The sequence below is a fragment of the Gordionus sp. m RMFG-2023 genome, chromosome 1 (assembly GCF_954871325.1).
Source record: "Gordionus sp. m RMFG-2023 chromosome 1, tfGorSpeb1-WG-v2, whole genome shotgun sequence".
Classification (NCBI taxonomy): domain Eukaryota; kingdom Metazoa; phylum Nematomorpha; class Gordioida; order Chordodea; family Parachordodidae; genus Gordionus; species Gordionus sp. m RMFG-2023.
In genome coordinates this window covers 46855282-46882805 of record NC_088775.1, presented here as the reverse complement: position 1 = coordinate 46882805, position 27524 = coordinate 46855282, and the positions used below count along the sequence as shown (strand labels likewise).

General features: G+C 28.3%; 1 protein-coding gene across 2 annotated transcripts in view; it reads right to left on the bottom strand.

The window, feature by feature from the left end:
* Positions 1-14616, bottom strand: part of LOC135928787 (MBT domain-containing protein 1-like) — a 41107-nt gene extending 26491 nt beyond the window's left edge. The window contains exons 1-8 of one of the 2 annotated variants that reach the window (XM_065465256.1): positions 14422-14616; positions 14297-14379; positions 14152-14251; positions 13739-13873; positions 13608-13696; positions 13342-13528; positions 5005-5139; positions 2387-2472 (exon numbers count right to left, since the gene is read on the bottom strand). In XM_065465256.1, the coding sequence (XP_065321328.1) occupies positions 2387-2472; positions 5005-5139; positions 13342-13528; positions 13608-13696; positions 13739-13873; positions 14152-14251; positions 14297-14379; positions 14422-14542 (936 nt within the window). In that variant the 5' untranslated portion in view covers positions 14543-14616. Of the gene's footprint in view, positions 1-2386; positions 2473-5004; positions 5140-13341; positions 13529-13607; positions 13697-13738; positions 13874-14133; positions 14252-14296; positions 14380-14421 lie in introns of both variants that reach the window. The other variant, XM_065465251.1, reaches the window with a different exon arrangement.
* Between the last annotated feature and the right edge of the window lie 12908 nt (positions 14617-27524).

Genomic DNA, 27524 nt, shown 5'->3' with positions numbered 1-27524 from the left:
TCGTTTCCGTCTTGCAGTTCCCTCGTATGGTCGAATGGTGCCATCATATTGATCCCATTCGGATTCAGCTCAATGAGCGTAAATTGTTCATAACGACCACCTTGCTTTTAAGGTTGTGTTGTTCAGAATGTAAAAAAATTGACAGAAAAGGTTGAAATAAATAATAAGGAACCTAATAATTTTGAAAGGAGATTGATATTTTGAAGGATCAATATTTCGATATATTTGATGAAAAACTTGACTGTTTAAAGGATTATCAAGTAGAAATGAAGGGTAAAATTCCAAAGTTTTGTGCAGTGCGCAAGGTTCCTTTCGAATGGAAGCATGAAATTGAACTAGAATTGGATCAATGGTTAAAAGAAGAAATTTGGGTAGCCCCATTGGTCCTAGTGAAAAAAAGCAAATGGTAAATGCAACTTTACACCAATATTAGTGATACTAAATATTTGTGTGTAAAATAACCTAGGATAGGGGAAATATTCGCGAATTTAAAAGGAGGGAATTACTTTTCGAAAGTATATTCTTCTTTATTTTACAATTATCTATAAAAGTGGGAGGATGTAAATTGCTTATGATTACAACGTCCAAAGATTTGTTTGCATTTTGTATATCACCTTCCAGGATAAGTGCACTGGCTCCATTATTCCAGCATACAATGGATACGGCTTTTCAAGGTTTAAGAGTATTCTATTATATGAATGATGTGTTAATACTGGGCTTGACTTTGAAACAACACAATCATAGATTAGAAGAGGTTTTAACGAATTCGTGATAAGATTAATGGGCAGTCAGGGAAAAGGTATTTTGGGAGTTACCAAAATATAAGGTGATAGATTTGAGGTGAAACCATTAGATAAAAATCTTGTAAGCATTGAAAATATGCATAAAACAATTAATAAGACAGAGGTTCAGTCTTTTCTTGGGATGGTGAATTATTGTGTTAAGGATATCGCAAAGTTTGCAGCTAGGCTATATAAATTAAAGAAGGGTATTCATTTTGAGTGGACAGACGAACAACAAATTTTTAAAATTTTAAAGCAAAATGTGAGGGAAGAACACATTTTGGTATATTTTAATAGCGAGTTCGAGGCGATTCCAGCCAATGATGCATCCAATAAAGGTGTTGGAGGAGCATTGTTACATTGGATAGGGGGTTTAGAACGCCCAGTATTTTTTAGAGAATTTTCCGGGATATGAAAACGAGATACTGAGTAATAGAACAAGATGCCCGAGCAGTAATTTTTGGATTGACTAATGTCGGGAATACCTAAATGGTAGAAAATTTATTATTTATACAGATCATAAGCTAGATTTTTAAAAAAAGATAACAGGGAATTTATGGCACTGCCCCTGTTACAGCGATAGTTATTGCTTGTTGGTAGTTTCGATGTGTAATTAAAATATAGGAAGGGGTAAAGAAAATCATTTACCGGATAGGTTATCGAGATTAGGAACAGGGGAGGAAACAAGAGATATGCCGGGGTAAAACAGAAGAAATTGAAGAAACGTTAATATTTAAATAAAATTATGGCTTCTTTTGGGGAACCATAAAAAATAGTTGACACTTTTTTATTGGTTTGTAAATAGATTTATATCAATTGCACACAGTATATTTTAAAATTATATAACAAATATGTTTTTAACAGCCAATAAACGTCAATTGTCTACCATTGGCAAAAATTTTACACGACTTAAAGATTTAGCACAACTTTGGTGAATATAAAAATACAAATTTGCTTTTTGTAAAAGGCAGATAAAATATATAATATCTATATTGTGCATCTGGATAGAATTAAAACTTTAATATATAAGTTTTTAAAATAAAAAATAGTATTATTTAAAAATATCAAAAAAAGTTATTTTGAGTAATTTTAAAACAAAAATATTTTCAAATTCAAAAATAATAAACCCACATTAACAACACTCCATTCGCTATCCTTAAAAAATAATATTCCATCTACCCTTAAACTTGTGAGCCTTAAATTATAACTACTGATAGTATCTCCCATTCATTGGTCTAATACTGTAGGTGTAAAATTGAAATGATATTGATTTTGCATAAAATCAAACATTAACTATATAACTCGATTTCTAAATAAGGCTAAAACAGCCTAATAAATCTTTACGCCTTTATTACCGGGATATTTGGCAGAGAGGCAGTACATTAAACCTTAACCAGAATAGAACCTTGAGCACTACTGATCCCAGAATAGCATATATTTTTTCTTTAGATGTATTCCTTTAAAAAATAATGTTTATTTTATATATTCTTTTCTCGTTTCTAAAAAAATAAAATATACTAAAAATATTTGATAAAAAAAATCTTTGCATATGATAAGAGAATAGTACTTAATTTTTTTTATAAATTTGATATTATTGAACATACAGTAGGTCTAGTAAACAAGTCGTACGGGGCGTAATCGCTTGAATATCGTCCTTGAATAGCTAATTCTTTGGATTTTTCGATGTAGTCTTGCAAAAAAAAAATTTAATCCATTATACAGCTATATTTTGATTTATTTATGCTACATTAGGCCTATTCAAAAATAATTCGAATATTCGATTCGATTCGAATAATTCGATTCGAATAATTCGAATCTAATCGAATATTACGAATACGAATAATAAATTATTTGTTTTATCTGAATACGAATAATCATTTATTCGATTCGAATAAAACGAATTATTCGTAATATTTAATAAATTGTTTAATAAATCTAACATTTGTCATTTCTATTTGTTGACCTGCCAATCTGACAGGTGATGTGTTTGTGTTTATAAAGATTCTAGCACAAATTTAAAAATTTCTGAAGTGAAAATTTAAATTTTTATTTGCCACATTTTTTGAATCTCACGAAAAGTTTATTTTTTGAATCTCATAATAAATTATATTAAAAATTAAACAAACCAGAGGTATATAAAAATATATTACATCTCTAACAATAATTATTGTTAGCTAACCTAATTATGTTAGAGAAGAATGCTTATGATGAAATTATGCTTGATGTTGAAGATAAGAAAATTCCCTCATAAAAGAGAGCAATCATATGGGATCAATATCAAATCCTTAAAGAAGGTGAAAAGGCTTCTTGCAATCATTGCAAGAGTATTATAAAATCTAAAGGCAAAACAACCTCTCCTCTTATTAATCATTATAATAGGTGTCATTCACACCTTAGTAAAAAAAATAATAAAATTGACATTTTTTGAAAGTCTACACCAAATTCTTCAAAAAAAATTAATTTTAAGGATAATTTATTAAAATTATTGATAAATAATAATATACCTTTTAAAATTATTAATTCAAATGATTTTAAAAATTTTATAAGTGATCTTGATTGTTCTGTAAAATCATTATGCTCCAATACTTTTAAATTGCACATGTATAATATATTTGAAGATAAAGAACAGTTGGTAAAGGAAAAATATATAAAAATAAAAGTCAGTTTAATTTTTCATCTGACATTTGGACTAGCAACACAGGTTCCTTTTTTAAGGCTAACAGCCCATTTTATTGATGATAATTTTAAAATAAATAACAATAACATAATTTTGGATGTCAGCCCAATAAATGAAACACATTCAGATGAAAATATATTTAAAGCCTTTGTTAAAATAATTAAAATTTATAATTTAGAGAATAAAAATTTTTATATAACTTTTAGATAATGCAACTAATAATAAAACATTTATTGATATATTTTCTTTAAAATATCCATTAATAAAAATAGGGCACATCCGATGCTTTGCCCATGTAATTAATTTAATATCCAAAGAAATTTTAAAAATTTTAGATCCTTCGATTCTCAAACTAAGAAACATTATTAGAATGATTCGTATGTGGTGAAAGGCAAATGCATATCGGATCCCCATGCTCTCGAAAATGGCAAGGGATTATCTATCTATACAAGGAACATCAACTGCTTGTGAAAGGCTTTTCTCAGTTGGAACTAATTTATTGTCAAAAAACCGCATGTCATATAAGGAAGAAAATAGAAGAAAAACTCTTTGCCTTAAAAATTGGCTTAAATTATAAAATAAATTAATAATATACATTTTAATTTTGTTTATAACTTGATTATATATTATTTATTATCAGATTATTGATTACATATTATTATAATTTTTTTTGTTTAAAATCAAATTTGTAATAAAAAAATTTGTCAATATATTTGAGTATGATTTATTTTATTAAAAAAATTAATTCGAATTATTCGAAAATAGTAGATTTTATTATTCAAATAGTAAATTATTCGATTCGTTTAAATATGAATAATGCACTATTCGATTCGAATTCGTTTTTGAATAGGCCTACTATATATACATGTAGTTTTGTAAAAAAAATGTTTAACATTGAACTAAGTTTAATGATTTATGGCTTACAAATAAGACCCACAGCCCAAATAATAATATTGTAATTTCTTCTGATTTTTCCTTTTGATTGATTGACTTTCACAATTATAAAATAAATTCAAAAAGTATTAAGATTTTTTCGGATTAGGATTTTAGGTGGATCAGGTTGGTTTAAAACTATTTGTTATGATTCAAAATTTAATCAGTGATATCAATATATCATGGTTTGATTTATATTATTTTACAATTTTGTTTTATTTAAGATTATTATAACAAACTAAAAAATAAATAAATTTTAGGGTAAATTTGTTTTGCATTTTAACTTTTGGGCCGGTGGGTCTGAAATATGTAATTAATTTTATATTCGAGTTGGGTCGGGATTTCTTCCTTTCAGGTCAAAAAAATAAGTTTCTTGCAGGCCTCTAAATATTATCATCATATCAGTAAACAAAAATCATAAGGGTAAATAAATAAAAATATGGCAATAAACAAAAGTTTTAAAATGTATATTTAAGTTTTGCATGAGAAACTCTATTCTGATTTTAGCTCTTTCCCAGACAACCTATTAATTTCAATATGGGTGCTTAAATTTGGGAAAATTAATGGTTAAAAAATAAACCATATATTTTTTTATAATTTTTAGAGTTTTACCTTTGTCGGCTGTAACTTTGTGACCGACGAGTGCTGACCAGCCCACGGGATGTATCAAGGGGGAACTCTGGTGACACCAAAATCCTTCGACTTCAGCGTGGTCATTGAGGGAAGCATGCAAAGAGTTGGGTGGTTCTGATTAAATATTATAGATATTATATATATAATCTATTCAAAATGTGTCAGGTATCATTTGGAAGATAGCGTGCAATGTCATAACCAGAGTTCTGATTCAGAAAATTTAAAAATTGGTTTGCTGTAAAAATTCTGTCAAAAAATTTCATAGTGATTGTCTTTCCAAAATGTGATCGAACCCACCTCGGTCCCATATTACCCAGGTTTTAAATGGCTGTTCAAAAATTTGTTCCTGTTTATAAAAATAATTCAGAACTCTAGTTATAACAAACTAATGTGAGTGGTCCAGACTTGCTCGTAGATTTTTTGGCCAAGCCAGTAAAATAATTTTGTACAAGCAACCCAAAAATCTTCTTAGCCTTGGGCAAGGCCTAGTCAACTTCTACATACAAGTAGGATCAATGAATCTTAGATCAGTGCTTTTAGGTGGCGTGGCACAAATATAAGGCAGGCTAATATCCACTTATACAAAAAAAAAATTTAAAAAATAACATTTTTTTTTCTACAAAAATTTTCAGTTTTGTTGGTTTTTATTTTTAAAAGTTTTTTAAATCTTTTTATTAGATTATTGTTAATGTGATTATTAATTTTAAAAATCCCAAACTTAAAAAACAGGATCCAGGGTTGGGCAGTATCGTGAATATTTTTATTTAAAATACTAAATGCAAATACTTTTTTGCATTTATATTTAGCATTTATTTGAATAATTCGAAGAGTATTTACCCTGCATTCATAATTAGCACAAATTATGAGCGAACAAAGCATGCTGTGTTTTTGTATATTTTGCTACAAATTAGCGCTATCTGTGAATGCAAGGTTAGTGTTCCTGGTTCAACTTATTTTTGATACTAAACGCTGTTTTGCCTAAGCAAAACAACTTTTGAACTAGGACACCCTATTTTGGTTTTAAGTTTTTTTTTGTTTTTGTAATATACAAAAATTAAAAAATATCTTGTATTTAATATGAATAGAAATAAATACTTATACAATTACCTTTAGTTTTTTTTAATTATAAATGTAGAATCCTTAATTCGTTTTTTAATATAAATTTTGTGATCTGAGGTAGGAAAAAGAATCACCTTCTCTGATTCATCCTATTTTATTAAAATGACAATGAGATACGATACATATTTTAGATAATGGTCTATAAAAAATCCTGTAAAAAAAACTTCTATTGGTATATTCGTATTCGTCAAAGAATTTAAGCTAAATATTTTTTTTGGAAATTAAAACTAAAAAAGTCGGAATAGAATTGAACCATTATACCAAAAAATTAGATACCCTGATTTAAAGGGGCCACATCTCAAGAAGTAGGCCAAGTTGGAAAAGAAGATTAGATTTTACTTTGTTAATGTGTATCGTATTTGGATATGGAAACCAGGGAAAATAGAACTCTCTCAAATTTAAATCATTTAGTGAGGGGTATTATTTAATTTGAGAAATTTGATTTAACTGGAAAAGCCTTTAATTTTTTTACATGGAACCCCAGGGATCCGAACTGCGAATATCGGTGTTCAGGTAAGAATAAAAAGGTTCCGTTTTTATTTGTTGTAATATTTTGATTTTATTGAGTTCTGGAGTGTGTTTTTTTAGTGATGCTCAAGATTTGCTCCGTGGTGCCCCTTCATAGTTGTGACACAATCAGTAATATTACATTTTGATGTGCCATGTGTCATTTATAATACTATATATAAATAATTTATATATTAGATTCGATTTATCTCGGCATTATAAGCATAAAAATATTTTAAAAAAATTTTAAATGGTAACATACTAATGTTTATAAAAATTGTGCCTGACACTTATTAATCAAAATTGATTGATAATAATCTTTAAAACAATTCGAATAAAAATTAAATATTAGCAATATCTTAGTAGTATATTTTATAAGTAGAAAATAATGAGGTTCGAACCGATTCACATGCTTTTTAGCGGTTTCAGTTCAGGTCCGACTAGAAAATATTTTGACGGTTTAGGTTCGGTTTGTATTCCTGCCTAGCCCTAATATAAAAATTTAGGCGTTTCCAGCCACAGGCCGAGCATTGCAGATCTTTGTAAGTATATAATTTTCCCTTTTGATTTTAAAAAATTTGATGCCATTATCTGATGTTATATTTTTATATAAGCTTTACAATATTTCTGCAATTTGTGTAGAAATGTTTAATCCTTGTCTTAATAAAAAAAATAAACAATTACATTTTATAAAATATTTTACAGCAACTGGAAAAATTTCTTGTTTCCATTGTTTGATCAGTTGCAATCGACTATTAACATGTTGAATTTTAAATAATGTGTAATTAAATTTTGCAGCATGCTAAATTTAAAAAACAGTGTATGTATTGGAAACCTCTGATTTATAATATAAATTATTAAACCTAATTTCTACTCTGATTATTAATATTAAAAAAATTGAACTAGTTCATTAAATATAAAGCAGGTAAAATAATCACTTATAGTTCATACCAGTGATCTGCATCGGGCCTATTCAAGTCCGACCTTGCCCAAAATTTATTTTTAAAAATTTGTCCTACCCAGCCCGATCCCGAACGAAATTTTTTTATTTGTCCCGAAAAACCCGATAGAAAAATTTAATTTTTTTTTATTGTAAAAAAAATATTCTACAGATAAAAAAAATTATAGCCTTGTTTCTAGCAAGAATTTTAAAAAATATATCAATTTATTTAACAAAATGTAAAATCATTTTTATAAATTTAAGCCCGAGACCCAGTTTGGACCGGGTCATGATTTGATGATCTCTGTTAATACCATAACCCATTACTGGTAAATGTTAAAACTATCACACTAAAGTTAGTTTTTTTTTATGAATATTGTTTTTTTCTTTTAACTAAGACATCTTATTTTAAAAAAATTGCGAAAAGATTGAATTTTTTGGGATGATCAAAAATGGTCCAAATATGAGTTAAAAAATATTAAAATTTGTGAGATATTTTAAAAAAAACTTTAATTAAATTTAAGTATAGATAAATTATATAATAAAATAATTTATAAAATTTGAAGAATTTCGAGTCGAGTGTTTTAAAGACTTGCAATTATTACAAATATAATCCTTTATTTCACCAAAATTTTGTAAAAAATAGTCCATTATATATTTTTTTTTCATTTCATTATCATCAAAGCTCCCTTATTCTTTATTTCTACAAGATTTGGGATGATATTAAAGATGCCAGCATCATATTCATTTTTTATATTTTATCTCTTCAAGATAAACAGTTCAATTATAATATCTACCAGTCATGATCTTGGCCTTAAAAAATCTATTCATACTGGGTAAGCAATTGCCAACCTATAGTATTGTTAAAAAGGCGATGTGGGTCAATTTTTAAAAAAAGTCCGATTAGGATTTTAGCCAAAATAATATTATGTAAACCTCGTTAGTTGGCAAATAGATTTTCACACCTTTCTACCATCTATGAGCAAAATCTCTTAACTTACATAATATTATTTTGGTTACGATTTTAATCGAACTGTTTACTAAAATCGACCCGAATCGGGCTTTTTAACAATACTATCAACCAGGCATTAGCAGACCCACATCCACTCTTCATAAAGCTGGTACTAGTACCTCACCCTGTTGATTTCCTTTTATCAAGTGAATTATTGGAACAATGTCCCAGCTAAGCTATCCTGAATTCTAAATAGAGCTACGAATGGTTGTCGGCTATTCTAAGCAAAAATCTCGGTCTTCTCACTAATGAAGAACTTTATATAACTATTTGGCTTTATCTCAGCTGTGATATATCGTTTCCTTCCAAATGTATTAATTGTTATTTTCGATCTGATTCTATAGGACACTGTAATGTATAAACAGTATTTTTGTTTTAGGATATAATTTACTCAATGATATGTTGATTGATATTATCGTTAATATATGTTCGATTAATATATTTATACATATCATTGTTATGTCTTTATCTTTTCGTCTTGTTAAAATAAAATTATATTTTATTTTTATAAACCTTTTTAATTATATAACTTTACTTGATAGTTTGGAGAAAATATTTAAGGATATCTCCAGCATTTTCCTATATCGAAATAATTTATATACGTTAAAAAGAGGCGGAGAAATTATTATAGATTTTTTTACCAAATTAGAAAGTATTTGCTCACTATGTAATTTCAAATCGCTTATTGATGAACTTATAAGATATTTTTATCTTATGAATAGGGCTGCCCGAGTTGGATAAAGAGCTTCGGTCAATACTGAAGGCAATATAACCTTTGAAGATATTAGCGATAGCTTTTTCTTCATTGGAAAAAGAAACATTAGAATTAAAAAAATAAAACATAAACTGAAGCAAGATTCCAAACACACGTATATTATGAATAATAGTTATAATAACGATAATAAATTCAATAATAATAGTTACAATGCTAACAAAATCAATCATAATAATTATAAATCTAGTTATAAACCCAACTTCATATAAAAAAAGATGCTGTCGTTGCAGCAAGGCAAACGAACTTATGCCATACAGATGATTCTACCATGGACATTTCGCCTTTCGTTTCCTAATTAAGCTATCATTGATGCGGAAATAAATGGTTTGCAGTTTACAATGGAATTCGATAGAGGTGTTGCGTGCAGTATGAAGATGAAGTTGCCTGGAGACGTATTACCAAATCATTATTATCGCCTGCGTATAAACTAGTATTATATAAAATCAAAATCGAAATGTTGGGTAAATGTACAGTGAAAGTCGAGGTAAAAAACATTTGTAAATTTTACCTAGATAGGTGATTATTTTTGGAATGCTTTTCCTTAGAGCGATATAAAACTTCAGGAATAAGTTCGGATAAAAAATATAAAAGTTAACACTTCCACTTTATATACTATTGCATTGAAATTTACTCAAGTTTTTGAAATAAAACTCCAATAAGCAGTTATCTGCATACAACCGAACGCATTATCGATAACTTACCAGCAAGAAGAGTTCCATTTCTGCTGCATCGAACCGTTTAAATGGTTGGACTGACTTTTAGATGAAGGCGTCATCGAAAAGGTGGGCATCCAACAAGTCCTATCACTTGGGCTACGCCAACGGTTAAAATGTTAAAGAAATATGCTGCCGCGCGGATATGCGGAGATTTTCGTTTAACGATCAACAAATATTTGGTGATAAATAAAGATTACTACCAACTGTCGTCGACCTGAGAAATAGGATCGCGTGTGGTAAAATATTTTTAAAGATAAATTTAAGAGATGTCTTTTTAGAATTCGAAGTTAGCCCAGAATGTAGGAACCTTTGAGTAATTTTGAATCAGGCAATACAATTCCAAGAAACGAAGGTAATTCTTTCACATTTTACGAAGTTTTAAAATTTTTTGTGCCAATAATCTTATCTTATGTAGGGTGAAATCCGGATTCATCAATAACATGATCCAAATAAGTGACTTACTTTTTACCAAGTTTAATTTTATCTGTCGTCGTTGGAAGTCCTTATCAAATTTATACTTCTTCTAAATTAACTACATGATCAAAATTATTTTCGCCAGCAATTATTACAACATCTAAAAATAAACTGACCATAAAAATTCCATTTAATAGGCTTTGCATAGTGTTGAAATATTATCAAAGCGTTAGTCCCAAAAGGGATTCTTAGATATCGATAATAACCTTTCGCAGATTATTTATTTCCCTCGCCGAATTAATATGTGCTAAACTTTCAACTTCAACCCATTTGGTGAAGGCGTCTACGCAAATTAACCAATATTTTCCATATACGGAGCTTAAATCAATATGAATTAGTTCCCAAGGATGGGTAGGAATGTTCCAATTGTATAATGGCATTTCTATGGCCCGCGGTCTTCCTGACAACTCTTGCTGCATTTAACAAAATCTTCAATACCAAGATCAAGATTTGCCCAAAAAATCTAATATCTGGATATTTATCCCCACTATATCAGGATTAGAGATCTGCAAAGTTAGGCTCGGGCCTTATTCTATTTAAAATAATAGGGTTCGGGCTGGGCCGGGCCTAATATTTTTAAAATCGGGCAGGGTCGGGTCGGACCTTGGAAATTTTTTTTAAATATATCTAAATTTATCAATTTTATATTGAATTTTTTATGTAAAATAAATTTTTAATTTAATTTATTGAAACTAAACGCCATATAACATATGTTTTTATTTTGAGTAATTATATAAATTAATTTCTATATTTAAGTAAATTCGGGCCGGGCCGGGAAATTTTTTTAAAATAAATTTCGGGTTCGGGCCGGGTGGGGCCGGCAAAATTTAAAAAAATTTCGGGCCGGGCCGGGTTTGAAAAATTACGCCCGATGCAGATCACTAATCAGGATGTCCTGAATAACATTCAGAGACACCTTCATAAGATTATCAAGGATAATAACCTTCTTCATCTTTCATTAAAATAAATCTTTTTAAAATCTCCAAATATTATTTATTATCAATATACCAATGATTCTTAATTAATTTGATACTTTCATATTGACATCTTTGCTCGTTTCACTTACGACTTTACCGCGAGTGAAAGATAAGTCTTCTATTAGATTAATTTTTAATCCTCAGATTTCATTTTCGATTTTTTTTGTAACCTCATTTGCTTTTGTTATCTACCCCCAACCAGGATAGAGCGTCGGCACATTTGTTTTGCTTTCCAGATCTATGAATATATCCTAGTCGTAATTAAATAGCCGCCCATCATATTAAACGGTTATTTGTTATTTTATTTAGGTCTCTTTTATCACCTAAGATATATTTTAAGGGTATGTGATCCGTAACAAAAATAAAATGTCTTCCATAAATATATTGATGGAACTTCTCAATAGTGATCAAAATCGCTGAAGCCTCCGATCAATGATGGCGTAATTCTTTTCAGCAGCCGAGTCAATGATGTGTACGAAATTGGATTCTCCTGACCAATAAGAAATCGGTGTGCAATAACATCTCCTTGTCCATCTTAGAAATCTTCCAAGAAATCACGATAGGAATAAGGAATTATTGTATCTTCCTTTGATAATATATTTTTAACTTTATAAAATATTTCATTTTCTTAAGGTTGACCAAAACCAAACATTTCAACTCGTTAGTTGGCATAAAGGTGCACAAATAGAATGTAAATGGGACAGTGGTTCAACATAAAAGTGTGATACTGTATGTTGAGTCTGATGAAATTGTAAAAAAACAAGCATAGTATAAACAAATTGAATTTTTGTTTTAGAATATAATTTACTCAGTGATCTGTTAATTGATTGATATTGTCTTTAATATATCTTTGATTATATTAATATATATACATATCATTGTTAAAGTATCTTTATCTTATCATTTTGTTAAGATAAAATTATATGTTATTTTTATAAACCTTTTATTAAAATGGTAAAACGTTTCAGACACCATCTTTTATATTTTATATATCATACAAACATAAATAACTTAATCTCAAAAGCTCTTAAGAGCCAGTATCCCAAATACCCTTGATAATCATTTATGCTCAATCAATAACAAGAGACCTAATGGTATCTACCTAATATCTTGATGTTCTGGTCTTTCAGTTGCTTGGGATTACATATGCATCAATTTTTTGGCACAATCCTACAGAAATGCCTCAGAAATTAGTTTGACAGAAATCTTGAAAATAAATAAATATTCAGATTCAAACATAAGTAACATAATTTATCCTACTTGTCTACTCTTTGGTGAGGAATTTCTTAAATTTATCACATTATTAGGGAGAAAATTAAGCTAAATAATGGTGATCATAATGAAGTCTTCTATTTCAAGCCATTATGATGGTTATTTAACAAAATAATTTCAATGCTATTAATGAACCCATATATCAATTCAAGTAAGCCAGTCATTTTCTTATTTTTTTAAATTTTTATATGAGTTATTTATTTTTTATAAAAATTAAATTAATTTATAAAAAAATTAAAACATGTGAATTAATACTTGATTTTTTATAATATATAATTAACAATTGAGTTAATAATTAGGTGTAGTAAGAAAATTATTTTATAGGTGATTGGCAATCATTAGGGTAACCTATTTTTGTGGGTATTGAAATTTGAGAATAAATATTTTAAAATATTTTATTAAAAATATATTTGTTTTTTATAATGATTCAAGTGACAAATATAATAAAAAATCTAAAAATCATATTTTAATAATACAACAAAACCCAGTAATTAAGTTTAAGTTTTAATTAGTTAGATGATAACTTGAGGCTCCATTTGAAGCTATAGATTCAGTGTTGGACAATTCTTTTCCTGGTTCCAAATATATTAAATGCAAGCGCTGGCCAACAACTTTATTTATTATACATGGTCTCATTGCAGATATATCATTTTTATCTAATGCTTCCAAACGCATGCCAGGTCTAAAGCGTGATTCTAAACATCTCATTAACTATAATTTGAAAAAGATTTTTAATTTTTTTTATTATATATATTTTAAACTATGAATTATAATTATATCAAATAATAACCTTATCATGAAAATTTGATGGGAGGGTTTTGGCACCTACCAGAGTTTCAACCAAAAAATTTTTCCAATCCTCAAATTTATGTTGTATGTCTAAAAAAACTGGTAATTAATATTAAAAAAAGTAATAATAACTTTTGGGTGGGATTAATTGACATTGATTAGTTGATGACCATCCAACTTCATGCACATCAGGATTTGCTAAATTAATCCAAAAATCATTGCTATTATCATCTTGATAACCCTCATAACGTAATAACGCAAAATATCCTAATCATTATTTTATCAATACAATTAGTATGGTCAATTTGATTGATAGGGAATGTATTATATGCACCCATTCTGCCAAACTAAACAGGCAAATCTTATCTCTCAATATGATCCATAAAATTTTTTTTACTACTAAATACTAATAAAATACATATCCCCCATCCATTCTACATCCATGGCTGTATAAAAATTAATCAATCTAAAATTTAGCAATAAAACTAGAAGTAATACAATTAAACAATTTTAGAAATAAATTTGACCTGTCACTTTGATAATACTTGCAATCCAATAACCTTGAAGTGAGGCATCACAATCAATGTTAATAATTTCTAGCTTCAATCCTTCAGTTATCTGCTCCCAACCATCAGATAATGGAAGCTATACATTTAAATTATATTAAAAATTAAATTATTTAAAGATTACATGTCGGAAACAAGAAACAGGAGCTCCATACACATTTTCATTTTGAGCAAGAAGCTTATCCCAAGTATACGAGTCAGATGGTGCTATATTATAAACTATATTGTGGTGTAAAAAATGGATTAAACTTTTATTCATCATTATGAAAGAAAACGTGGCTGTTGGCGATAAAGCAAGTGGCCTCTGAATTAATTGTGAATGAAGTGATATTGATTTTCTCCCTTTGTTAATAAATTTTTTTGCATCCATGGGATATTTTTTCAATTTTATCAGTAAAATCCCGGCCTATATGAATATGCTGAATTAATAAGATTTGACATCAATTATTGATGGCTAATCTTTCGAATACTGTCAATCATGGCAAGAAATAAATTATATGATATACAGTGTTGTGATGATTTAATGAAACATATTGACGATTAAATTCAAACCCATTCATATAAAATTATAATATTTGCAAAAATAATTAAAATATAGACAAAGCATTATTGAAATTTCTTTTATTATTCCTTTTGTTATTTTAATTATTTTTGCAAATATTATAATTTTATATGAATGGGTTTGAATTTAATCATCAATATGTTTCATTAAATCATCACAACACTGTAAACTATATTTTAATTTATAATCCATTTCATTTATAATGTACATTAAATATAATATTTTATTTTACTTTATACTATAAAGTTACATTCTATTATTTTCTATATAAAATTTTAGCCTTATATAATTTTTTAGGATAATTGGGATATAAATTCATAACAAAACTAACAAATTCAAGTAATATTAAGAATTTTCTATTATACATGATATAAATGATAAAATTAAATAAGTTAAGATAAAATGTCTCAAATTTTTTCTATATTTTAATATTGCAAAAAAACTCTTCCATAGAATAGCATGTTTTGAAAACAAATGTATATTCCTTTTTATATTCGCATTTTTTTTATTAATATCACTTGAATAATAGTTTTTCTTTTTATTTTATTTTGGTTTAAGAAATGATTATTTTTGCATTCTTTTTTGATGAGTGTTTCAGAATTATGTATCTTGCACTAAGCAGTGACGTCGCATGAAGGGGGGGGGGGTTGGGATTGAGCCCCCTGGAAAATTTGAATAGCCTTCTGAAGCAAAAGAATTTTTTTTAATGGAATCTTAACCCTTTGAACTAAAAATAAATTTTTTTGATTGCCCCTTGAAAGATTTCTTTTAAAATTCTATTAAGTAAAATATAGATTTAATTTTATTATTTAAAAATTAATAAGACTATTATACTAATTAAGTTTATTTTACTGGCAATCACCATGAAATATATTAATATGATTGATTTGTATCTATGACATTTATATCATTGATAATATATATATATGACATTTATAACATTGATAATATATAATATAAATCTCATTTATAACATATCCCCACACATATGATCTTACAATTCCTCAATAAGCCGATTTGTAGGTTTCCTGGCTCTTTGTGATTTCCGCGTTTCTAGTTTTCCGTTATCTTCCACATTTTCTAAAATCTCAACTATATCCGACTATTTATTTTTTTATATTTTCCTCTTCTCTCTCTGACTCCATATTTTCTCCATTATCTTTCCCTGGCCCAGACTTCTCCATTTCTTTAGCTACCTCCCTTTTTCGAAGTTGATCCGCATGCTTTCGTACCATTCTATCCTTGCTTTCTACCAAATAAGAATATCTGCCAGTTCTGGATTTTATAATTCCTTCTCTCCAACCTGAATTTATTTCATTATGCACCCATACCGGTTGTGCAATCTCAAATTCTCTCATATGACTATGTTCATCATGCGCTACTTTTTGTCTTATATTCGATCGTTCCATTTCATAACTAACATTAGGACGTAACCAATTCAATCCCGTTTTTAAATTTCGCCCCAATAATAACTTAGCCGGTGAACGTCCAGTTGATTGATGCTCACCCATTCTATATGCTAGCAAAACTTCTCCCATGGCTTCCTCGGGCTCCCTGATGTCTTTCCTAGTTGCAAAATATCGACTCTTGAGGGTTCGTATCGTTCTTTCCGCTAAACCGTTCGTTTTTGGATGGTACGGTGTTGTATGTATCAATTTAATATTTTTCTCGAAACAAAATTTTAGAAATTCTCCAGAAATAAATTGAGGTCCATTATCTGATACGATTTGTCTAGGTGTTCCAAACCGTGCGAACCATTTCCTTAAAACCCTGATCATTGTCGGGGACGTGGTCTCTCTCATTAACTCAACCTCAGCCCATTTAGTATGTGCATCAACTCCAACTAACCATGAATACGAATCAATAGGCCCCGCGAAATCCAAATGAATTCGTTCCCATGGTATATTAGATATGTTCCAAGAATATAAAGGAACCTCCATAATATTCGACCGATTACTTTGACAAGGCATACATTGACGAACATATTGTTCAATATCTTTATCGCAATTCGGCCACCAGCAATACATTCTAAAAATTGATTTCATAGCATTTATTCCTGGATGCCCTCTGTGTATAATCGTTAAAATTGATTTCCTCAAAATGGTTGGAATTACCAACCTCCCATTCCATTCAATAACATCATGATCTACTGACAATTCCTCTCTACGATTATAAAAACAAACTAACTCTGTATTTTTTTTCGCATCAAAATCCACCCATCCATGCTCAATGTTTTTAACTACTTTTTTAAACAAGCTATCATTCCTTGTTTCCTTTTGGAGTTCAACTTGACTAATATTTATATCGTGCAAATTTATAGCTCTAATTTTTAACGCGTTTTTTTGATCATTATTTGATTTTATGCCATCTATTGGCAGTCTAGATAATGTATCAGCTACTTTATTATCTTTTCCAGGAACATATTCAATATCAAAATCATATGCGGACATTTTCCAAGCCCAGCGCGTTAATCGACTATTGGATATTTTTGGTAGTTCCCGTTTATCACCAAATAATTTTCCCAAAGGTTTGTGATCTGTTCGTAATAAAAATTTTCGACCAAAAATGAATGTATGAAATTTTTCCATACCAAACAAAAGTGCTCGTGCCTCTTTTTCTATTGGTGCATAATTTTTCTCTGACTCTAGAAGTGTTCTCGAGGCAAATGCGATTGGTCTGCTAATATCTTTTTTCACTAAATGACATAACACAGCTCCAAAACCAGTGTTGGAAGCGTCACATTCCAATATAATTGGCAAGTTTGGCGAATATGGAATTAGCGTTTTATTTGTTGACAAAAGCTGTTTTATTTTATCAAATACCTCTTGTTCCTTGTCCGACCAACCCCAGCAAGATTTAATGCTTGTTAATTTATGCAGAGGAGCGGCAATTCCATGTAGATGTGGCAAAAATCTCTCGTGATAATTCACAAGTCCTAAAAAAGATCGTAATTGGTGTATATTATTAGGAGTTGGTATCCTTCGAATAGCATCTATTTTTTCTTTCGCTGGATGTATTCCATATTTGTCTATTACGAAACCCAAAAAAGAAACTGATTCATTTAAAAAACGTATTTTGGCCCATTTTGCCTTCATACCCACCTGTTTTAGTTTCATTAGTACTTTTTTTACGTTATTCAAATGTTCTACATCATTTTTCCCCGTTATGATAATATCGTCAAGATATACTCCAGTCATTCGGCAGTCTTGTAATAAATTGTCCATATATCTTTGAAATATGGTCGGCGCACTAGAAAGACCGAAAGGCATACATTGATATTGGAAATAACCAATGTGGGTCGATATGGTTAAGTATTCTTTTGAACTTTCTTTTATTGGTAATTGTAAATATGCATCTTTCAAATCTATTACCGTAAATTTCAATCCATCTTTTAATTTGGTTAAAAGATCATCCACCGTTGGTATAATATGATAATCGTACAAAATATATGGGTTTAATGTCACCTTAAAATCCGCACAAATCCTGATTTCTCCATTTGTTTTTCGTACGTTTACCGTTGGAGTGGCCCATGTCAATCGTTTTTGTGTTGGATCAATCGCCTTCAATATTCAACCAATCTATCGAGTTCCATTTCAATTGGTTTTCGTAATGGAAAAGGTACTCTACGAGCTGGCCATGATTTCGGCCTTGCTGCCTCACTCAAATGTATGCTAACTTCTATATCATTCACCCGTCCAGGCTTGTCATCAAAAACACTAATAAATTCTGTTGTCATGCCAGCAATTTGTTTATTGGTTGTCATAACCTCTTTATTTGTGATACTACGTATAGTCACTTGTCGTGGAATAAACATATTAAATGCCAGTATCCATGGTAGTCCAAATAATGGAATATCATTTGAACCGGTCACCACAATCGGTAGTGATCTGCTTATCTTTCCAAGACGAACCCTCACCATAGTTTCACCCAGCACATCTAGCGGTTGGTTACCATATACTGATAAAGGTTTGGTTGGTCCAAGTTTGGGTCGGCCAATTTCATCCCAATATTGTTTCCCAATCACCGATACCTGTGCCCCCGTATCATAGTCAAATTCTATAGGTACTCCATTAATCCAAACAAATATCTTTGCACTATTTCTACCAATTTGGGATATATTATTAATTGAATCTGATGAATCATTGTCATCTATATGCATAGCATGTAACTTCTGTCCCTTACAATATTTAGCATAATGCCCTACTATTGGCAATTATAACATTTCACCCTTGATGCAAAACATTGAAAAGGGGGATGAGTTCTTCCACATTTTGAGCATTTATTAAACTTATACATATCATTATTGTTAAATTTATTGTTATCTCTAAACTTAAAATTATTATTATTGTAATAACTAAAATTACCCTTTTCTTTGTTATTATTATTATATGAGTACTTTTGATTTGAAAAATTTTCTTGATTATTCTCTATCTGCTCCTTAGGTTTATTGACTTTTTTTACCATCATATTTGTCACTTCATCCTCAGCCCTTTCCATTGCCAAAGCCATATTTAAAACCTGTTGAAAACTCACCATTTCTCCTAAGTCATTTATTCCATCTGGAAATCTAGTGCGAATATCTTTCTCCAATGCACTCATTTTGATTCCAGCCACCATCTGATCCCTCAATCTCCCATCTAGGTCAGATTCAAATTTACATTCTTGAGCCAATTTTTTAAGTCGAGCTGCAAACTCCGCAACTGATTCACCAACCCCTCTTTCTATCCGAATAAATTTAATTCTCGAGCTAAATAATGTTGAAATAGGCTTAAAAACTTTCTTACCAACTTCAATAATCTCTTCATAATTAAGATCTTTCAATATTTTTGGATAAACAAAGGACCTCATCTCAGCTAAATTACTAATACCCATATACGCAAATAATATTTTTTTTTTTGGTTTCATTATTTATTAATATACCTCTTATCTCCAACATATCATCAATATATTCAATGTAATCAGCAAAGTTGTTTTGATTATCGAAATTATCGAATTTGATCATAATGTTATCATTTTTTTCTTCTTTATTCATAATTACTTTATTTTTGTCTTCTTTATTCATAATAAATCATCGACAACGTCGCCAATATACTAATTAAGTTTATTTTACTGGCAATCACTTCATGAAATATATTAATATGATTGATTTGTATCTATGACATTTATATCATTGATAATATATATATATGACATTGATAATATATAATATAAATCTCATTTATAACAACTATCTAAATATTAATTAAATGAATACTATTTTAAATATTAGATTAAATTAATTAATACATATAAATTATCTTTTTTGAATTTTTTTTAAAGCAAATAGGTAAAAAAAAATATAAATTGTAAACATGTTAAATTGAAATTTCAGTGAAGATGTACCATAGAAAAGTGACAATTGTCATAATCGTTATTTTTAAACTTTTTTGAATTTATTTAAGGCAAATGGGTAAAAATATATATTGTTAACATGTTAAATTAAAATTTCAGTGAAGATGTACCACAGGAAAGCGACAATTGTCATAATCGTTATTTTTGAACTTTTTTGAATTTTTTTAAGACAAATGGGTAAAAATAGATATTGTTAACATATTAAATTAAAATTCAGTGAAGATGTACTAGAGGAAAGTGACAATTGTCATAATCAGGGGTGTCGCTAGCCTTCACACAGGGAGCTCAACTAAAAAAAAATTAAGGGGGGGGGGGGCCAATTAGCGGGCCTTCTGCCTGCTTTCCCCTGGCCTTCGGCAGGGTTTTATATGAATATATAATACTTTTTTAAAATTTGTTAACTCTTAACAAATCTTCTGATTTTGATATTTTGTCATTTATTATATTATGGATACAAAATAAACTAGCATATAAAAAATCACATAATGCAATAATATAATTCTTAGCAACTTACATTGACAAAAGGTTATCAAACTAGTATAATTCTTTCCATTTTAGATAATGTTTTATAGAATTGACTAATAAGGAAAATTTTATAGGCCTAAATCAAATCAACAATTTTTTTTAGGAGAGAGTATAAACTACCAATCCAAATCATAAAACTATAGGCGGATAGAGCTTCCTCTTAGATAGATGACATTATTGAAGCTAGATTGAGAAAACTATTGTATTAAATTTCTAAAAGATTATCTTACATTTTAAATGATATATAAACGACTACATAGTTGCCCATTATTGTTTATCGAAAATATGCAATCATATGTTCTCAGCCGTTGTAGTAATAATCTTAAATTACATAGCAACACAAATAATAGATGCTGGTTAATTTGCAGTAATAGCCATGACACTCACGATGTAAACTAATATCAATATTTATTATGTTGGATAAATTGATAAAATATAAACACTAAAAATCTTTGGAAGAAATAATTATACAAATATATTGAAGCCTGGTTACACGGCAATGCCGTATTAGAAATGAAACATTTTTTAATTATAAAATAAAGACCAGAATGATATGATGAAACAATTAAGATTTTATATATTGTCGCACCACCTTGGTATATTATATCTTAAAATAATAGTAGTTTGTAATAATATCAAAAATATACTTGTATTAAAAATTTAACTCTAGACTGTTTTTCGAAAAAGAAAAAAATAGCTTTCCTAAAAACTCGTAAAAAAAGAGAAGAAAAGATATTAAATTTATTACATCTATTTCAGGATCAATACGTGATACGTGATAAAAGCGTTTTCGCCCTCTAGTTGTGGATACAGCAGAGCTACGCTAGGTTTTCCTCAAATATCCATCAAACTGGATAAGGGGAGAAAAATGAGGAGCCCTTCACACGTTTGTGGGCAAGCCGCACGTACTTGTAAGCGCAACAGTCCGAGAACTGTTACTTAAACGTCTATAGGCTAATAGACAAAAAAAAATGGGCAAAACAAAAGCCTATACCCAAGAACTGCAAAAATAATTTAATTACTTTAAGGGTAGGTGGGGGCTAATTTTAAGTTTAACATCTTTAATGTAAGCCTTGATAATTACTATCAATAATTGAGAATGTGTTCATATCAATTGAAATGAAGGTAAAAAGAAAAGGTAATTTATATTTATCACATTTTTGAATTAAACTTTTGAGAGTAAGGAAAGGCTCCATGATATTCTTGCGTGGAAGGTAGGCACAGATGTATTTCGCGAAAAGATTGTGTGATGTTTGTAGAATTTCTCCTCTCCTCTCCTCTCCTCTCGAGAAGAGAAGAGAAGAGAAGAGAAGAGAAGAGAAGAGAAGAGAAGAAGAGAAGAGAAGAGAAGAGAAGAGAAGAGCCTTTCCTTTCCTTTCCTTTCCTTTCCTTTCCTTTCCTTTCCTTTCCTTTCCTTTCCTTTCCTTTCCTTTCCTTTCCTTTCCTTTCCTTTCCTTTCCTTTCCTTTCCTTTCCTTTCCTTTCCTTTCAGAAAGAAAGAAAGAAAGAAAGAAAGAAAGAAAGAAAGGAAGGAAGGAAGGAAGGAAGGAAGGAAGGAAGGAAGGAAGGAAGGAAGGAAGCTCTTCTCTTCTCTTCTCTTCTCTTCTCTTCTCTTCTCTTCTCTTCTCTTCTCTTCTCTTCTCTTCTCTTCTCTTCTCTTCTCTTCTCTTCTCTTGTCTTAAGTAAGACCATAAAGACCTTAAACGCAATAGAGGTGAGAGCTATAGCCCTATAATCTCGAAAGTTGATGGAATTTGGGATCTTTGGAAAATTGCACATCGTTGATAGGTTCCAATCTTTAGGAGTTATCCCAGAAGACCATACCTCATTAAAAATAATGAGCAGAAAACGTGGTATCGCGTCTGATGCAGCTTTCAGTTGTTCCCCCGTTATATTGTCCAGTCCAGGAGCTTTATAATTTTTCAGTTTCTTTAGGGCAGCAGATATCTCAGCCAGTGTAAAATGGGAGGCAGATTGAAAGGTAGTATATTTTTCCGGAAAAACTATCGTGGGTTTTCTAGATTCAAAGACATTCATATAATAGTCAGTCCATAGGGACATTTGATCATCTTGATCATATATAACTTTGTTGTTCTCTAACCGTATCGACGGTAATCCTCTCCTCTCATATCTTCATCAACCTCAAAGGCTTTCCTAGCTACGAAGATTCTTCTATCACTCCTTAAAGACCTCTGGATGGTTTTCCATAGTTCTCTATCAAAGTAATTTGTCAGCGAAGCTCCAATCATCATTGAAGTTGTCATTGATATCCATTTATTCCTAATCGGGGCATTGTTATTTGTTAAGGCCCTGTTCACTTCCTGAATATCTTCTTTAAACATTAACCAGCATTCTTCAACCATTTTAGATAGGGCTATGTCCTTAAATCTAATGACCTTTTCACACAAATTATGGTCTATCTCTAATTTCTGGTATTTGTAGATTCCTAATATTTTGTCTACTTTTTATATTTATCGGGAAGTTAAATATTATAAAAATATAAAATTCTATAATATAAAAGTAAATATATTCTATTTGTTTATCTAGGCAAATATTCTATAAAAGTTATAATATTCTATAAAAATTATAAAAAAATATATTTTATGAAGCAGAAATAATAAATATTAAATGAAAATGTCTGTCATAAAAATAAAAAATTTAATAGAATAAGATAAATTTAATAGAATAAGATAAAATTTAATAGAATATTTAATAAAAAAAGATAATATTTAATGGAATAAGATAAAATTTAATAGAAACTATGAAGGTATAAGAGGGTGAAACTATACCTGAGCTGTAAGTTTCATAATAAGTTAATGAATATAGCAAAGAAAGAAGTAAAATATAAAGATATAAAAGGTCTACCTTCCAGATAATTTATAAAAATAATAATTAAATAAATTATATTAGAGATTCATAAATATTAAAATTAATTATTATTTGTTAAATCATCTATAATAAAAATTAAAACAATATCAAAATAAAGTTAAAATAAAAAGGCTACTAAATAAAATAAAATTAAAAGAAAGATATCATAAGTAAAGTATCATATCAACATTAAAAGAAAGCAACTTGTGACTAAAATTAAGGAAAATCATCATCATAAAAAGAAAGCAACTTGTGACTGAAATTAAGGAAATCATCATCATAAAAAGAAAACAACTTGTGACTGAAATTAAGGAAATCTAGGTAATTTTGTCCAACCTCTAATTTCATCTAGTATTGATATAAAGGATACTAACTCATTGTCATAATTCAGTTGCTTTTACATATTGAAATTATTTAGTGGTTTGGCAGTAATAGTGGAATTCTTAAAATTTTAATGAGTTTGTATCTAAAATATAAAATAAAATCATCAAAACAAATAACCTCCATGCTATCAATGTCAGGGGAACTTTTATCCGTTATCTGAATAACAGGTCCGAATGCTATTTCAGCTGTATGAATTGAGAATACAATAAACCAATAAAGGTTCGGGTCCGAAATATTCCCACAGCTGTTTGGAGTCAAAAAAATAAAATGTATAATTTTAAAAATTAATTATAATTAAATAGATGGCGTTAAATATTGATGCAATTTGTTATTATATTTATTATCAAAACCATTTATTAGTAAAATTTATTATAATATTAACAGTAATATATTTTATAACTGTCAAATCTCAAATACATCTATAAAAGTGGGACATCTAATATTTTATAAACAACTGTATATAGTAAAGGATTATAAACTATATGTCTACTTACTTTTTATAAAGAAATCTCTTATACTTATTTGAATCTTGTTAATATTTTTAAGGTATGATAATAAAATTTCAAAATAAATATAAGTTGATTAGTCATTTTGAACTCGGCTAATTACAATATTAAATTTGTTAATTTTCAAATAATACATGATTATATTTATTTAATTAGGGTTAAATAATAATTTAAATAATAAAAGTCAATTAAACTTCAACTGTTAAAGCTAAATTAATATTTAGTGAGTTATTGATATTATATTTTAATACAGAATTTGATTGCAAGTTGACACAGTGAAAATATAATTTATACGTATTAATCTAATCTAATAATTAAAATTATATTCATTTAATAAAAATTTAAATAGTCTTATTAATTTCTAAATAGTAAAATTATATCTATATATTAATTAATGGAATTATAAAAGAAATCATTCAGTGGGCAATCAAAAAAATTTATTTTTAGTTCAAGGAGATTTTAAGGAGCCATTAAAAAAAAAATTTTTGCTTCAGGGGGCTATTCAAATTTTTCAGGGGGCTCGAGCCCCTGCATCCCCTCACCTTTAGCAACGCCACTGGTCATAATCATTGAACCTTTTTGAATTTTTTTAAGGCAAATGGGTAAAAATAGATATTGTTAACATGTTTAATTAAAATTTCAGTGAATGTACCACAGGAAAGTGACAATTGTCATAATCGTTATTTTTTAATTTTTTAAATTTTTTTAAGACAAATGGGTGAAAATAGATATTGTTAACATAATTAAAATTTCAGTGAAGATGTACTACAGGAAAGTGACAATTGTCATAATCGTTTCTTTTGAACTTTTTTGATTTTTTTTATATACAACATAGAAAACTTACAATTGTCATATGTAATATTTTTAAACTTTTTTAAAATTTAAAAAAGGATAAAATAAAAATATTTTGAAAATTATTTATTATTACAAAATTATTGAAAGTATATATTGTTAACCAGGTTTGTTGTAAGAACTGTCCTACCCTATCTAATTTTAAAAAATTACCGTTTTTTTTAATAAAAAATATTGGCTCAGCATGTTTCTTAAATCTTTGATGGCTTTAGATTATAAAATATTAAAAAGTGGTGCCTTCTAACTTCTATAATTTTAGCATTATTTAAGTAAAAGTCGTGCTTTTACAATTTACACCGACATTAAATAGCAAGCCTTTGCGAGCTATAAGGCATAGGTCAAATTTATATTACGAATCCAGATTTTTTAAATATATTTATGGATTGTCAAATTCTTGGTTTTGATGAAATAATAAACCTGGCCTAACTTATTCAATTGGGTAGATTTAGTTTTTTTTTATTCTGAAAATATTTTATATTTTTTTTTATTTTACTCTATCAATTCGAGTCGAAAGCAGTTTTAATTATGAATATTTATTGTAACCCTAGCAAATAGTTTAATATTAACATCGAAATATTTATACTTTTAAAATTCAACCCATAATTTTTGATTTAAATTTTATTAACCCTTCACTACAATGGTGGAAAAAAATCCCATAACAACAAAGGTGGGGTCTATTTTAACCCAAATTTTGATCATCTATATCTCAGAACATATTGAAATTTTTCTAAAATTTTGAATATATTGAAATATTATTGAAAATAATAAATAAAAAATCTTAGATTTGCAAATTTTTCTAAAGTTGCTGAAATAAAAAAATTTTTCTGAGACCTTCCTTTAATTACAGTTTTATCATCAAAAATAATTAAAAAAATGGGAATTTTATTATAAATTTTATTAAATCAATGTTGAATAAAGATAATTATATAAATTTTATAAAAAAAAAAAATTATAAAAAAAATATTATTCATAAAATATCATGTAAATTTTTGTAATAACATTCAAGACAAAATGTATGCATACGATCTTTACAAATGAATTTTGAACAATTTAAACAAATAAATGTTGTTTTTACGTCCTTCACTCTTGGACAATCATAACATCTTCCCTTTTTATTTGATGGAATATGTTTTTAATCAGTTATATTGAGAACATCCCCAATGTTGCTACGTAATAATATACATATACTAGGGTTCTCAGATCTGCTGATCATATATGGAGTTATCAATTCCATTGCTAAAATTTTATAATTTTTTATTTTCGATAAATTAGTAGCTTTATAAACTATCAGTACATTTATCTATATTATAATTTTCCGATGTCTTCACTACGTCATCGTGACGTCAGGTCATCGCTACGTCATGTCATCACTACGTCATGTCATCGGTACGTATTTATTTTTATTTTTTTTATTTGTTGATTTTATTTATTTATTTTATACAAACAGATGAATGGAATTTCGAGAATTTATGGTGTACACATACCTAACATGTATTGAGAGATTTGAAAAATCGTCTTTGAATTGATATAAACAATATTCCCTCAACTTTCTAAATATGAATGAAATAAATGATGTGAATAAAAAGATTCAGGTTAACTTTTTATTTCACTTAATCCTTTCTTTATTTTTTAGATTACCTTATCAATTTTCATCTCATAATATCAATTACACATTAATGAAATCTCTACAAGATACTCAACTTGTATATTTATTTTGAACATACTTACAATTTTTGTCAGTACTATACTCATATTTTTCTTTCATAACCAATAATTAAGAAGATAATCAAGTTTATTCAAATATTTAAATATTCTTATTCTGACTTATTTATAATCTCTAATCCTTATAAATAACTCTTTCTTTATTTTTTTTCCTCTCCCTTAATGAATTTATTTATCACTAAATTTTATTATCTCATTCTTTTCTTTCTATCTCTATTATCTATCAACCACTATTTCTCAAAATCTTATCAATTCCTTTAATTTAATTTAATTTTTATTATTTTTATAATATAATAATTTATACCTTCTTTTTTCCACCCTTTTTTAATCTTATTTTTAAATTACCTTACAATTAATTAACCTTAATCTTAATAACATTACATTCATCATGTTATTTTTTAACTTTTAGAATATCGTAATAGGCTTAATAAGTCCCCCAAAAAATTTTTTGATGATAACCCTCCATTTTTTTAATTACCTCACAACTAATTAACCTTAATCTTAATAACATTACATTCATCATGTTATTTTTTAATTTTTAGA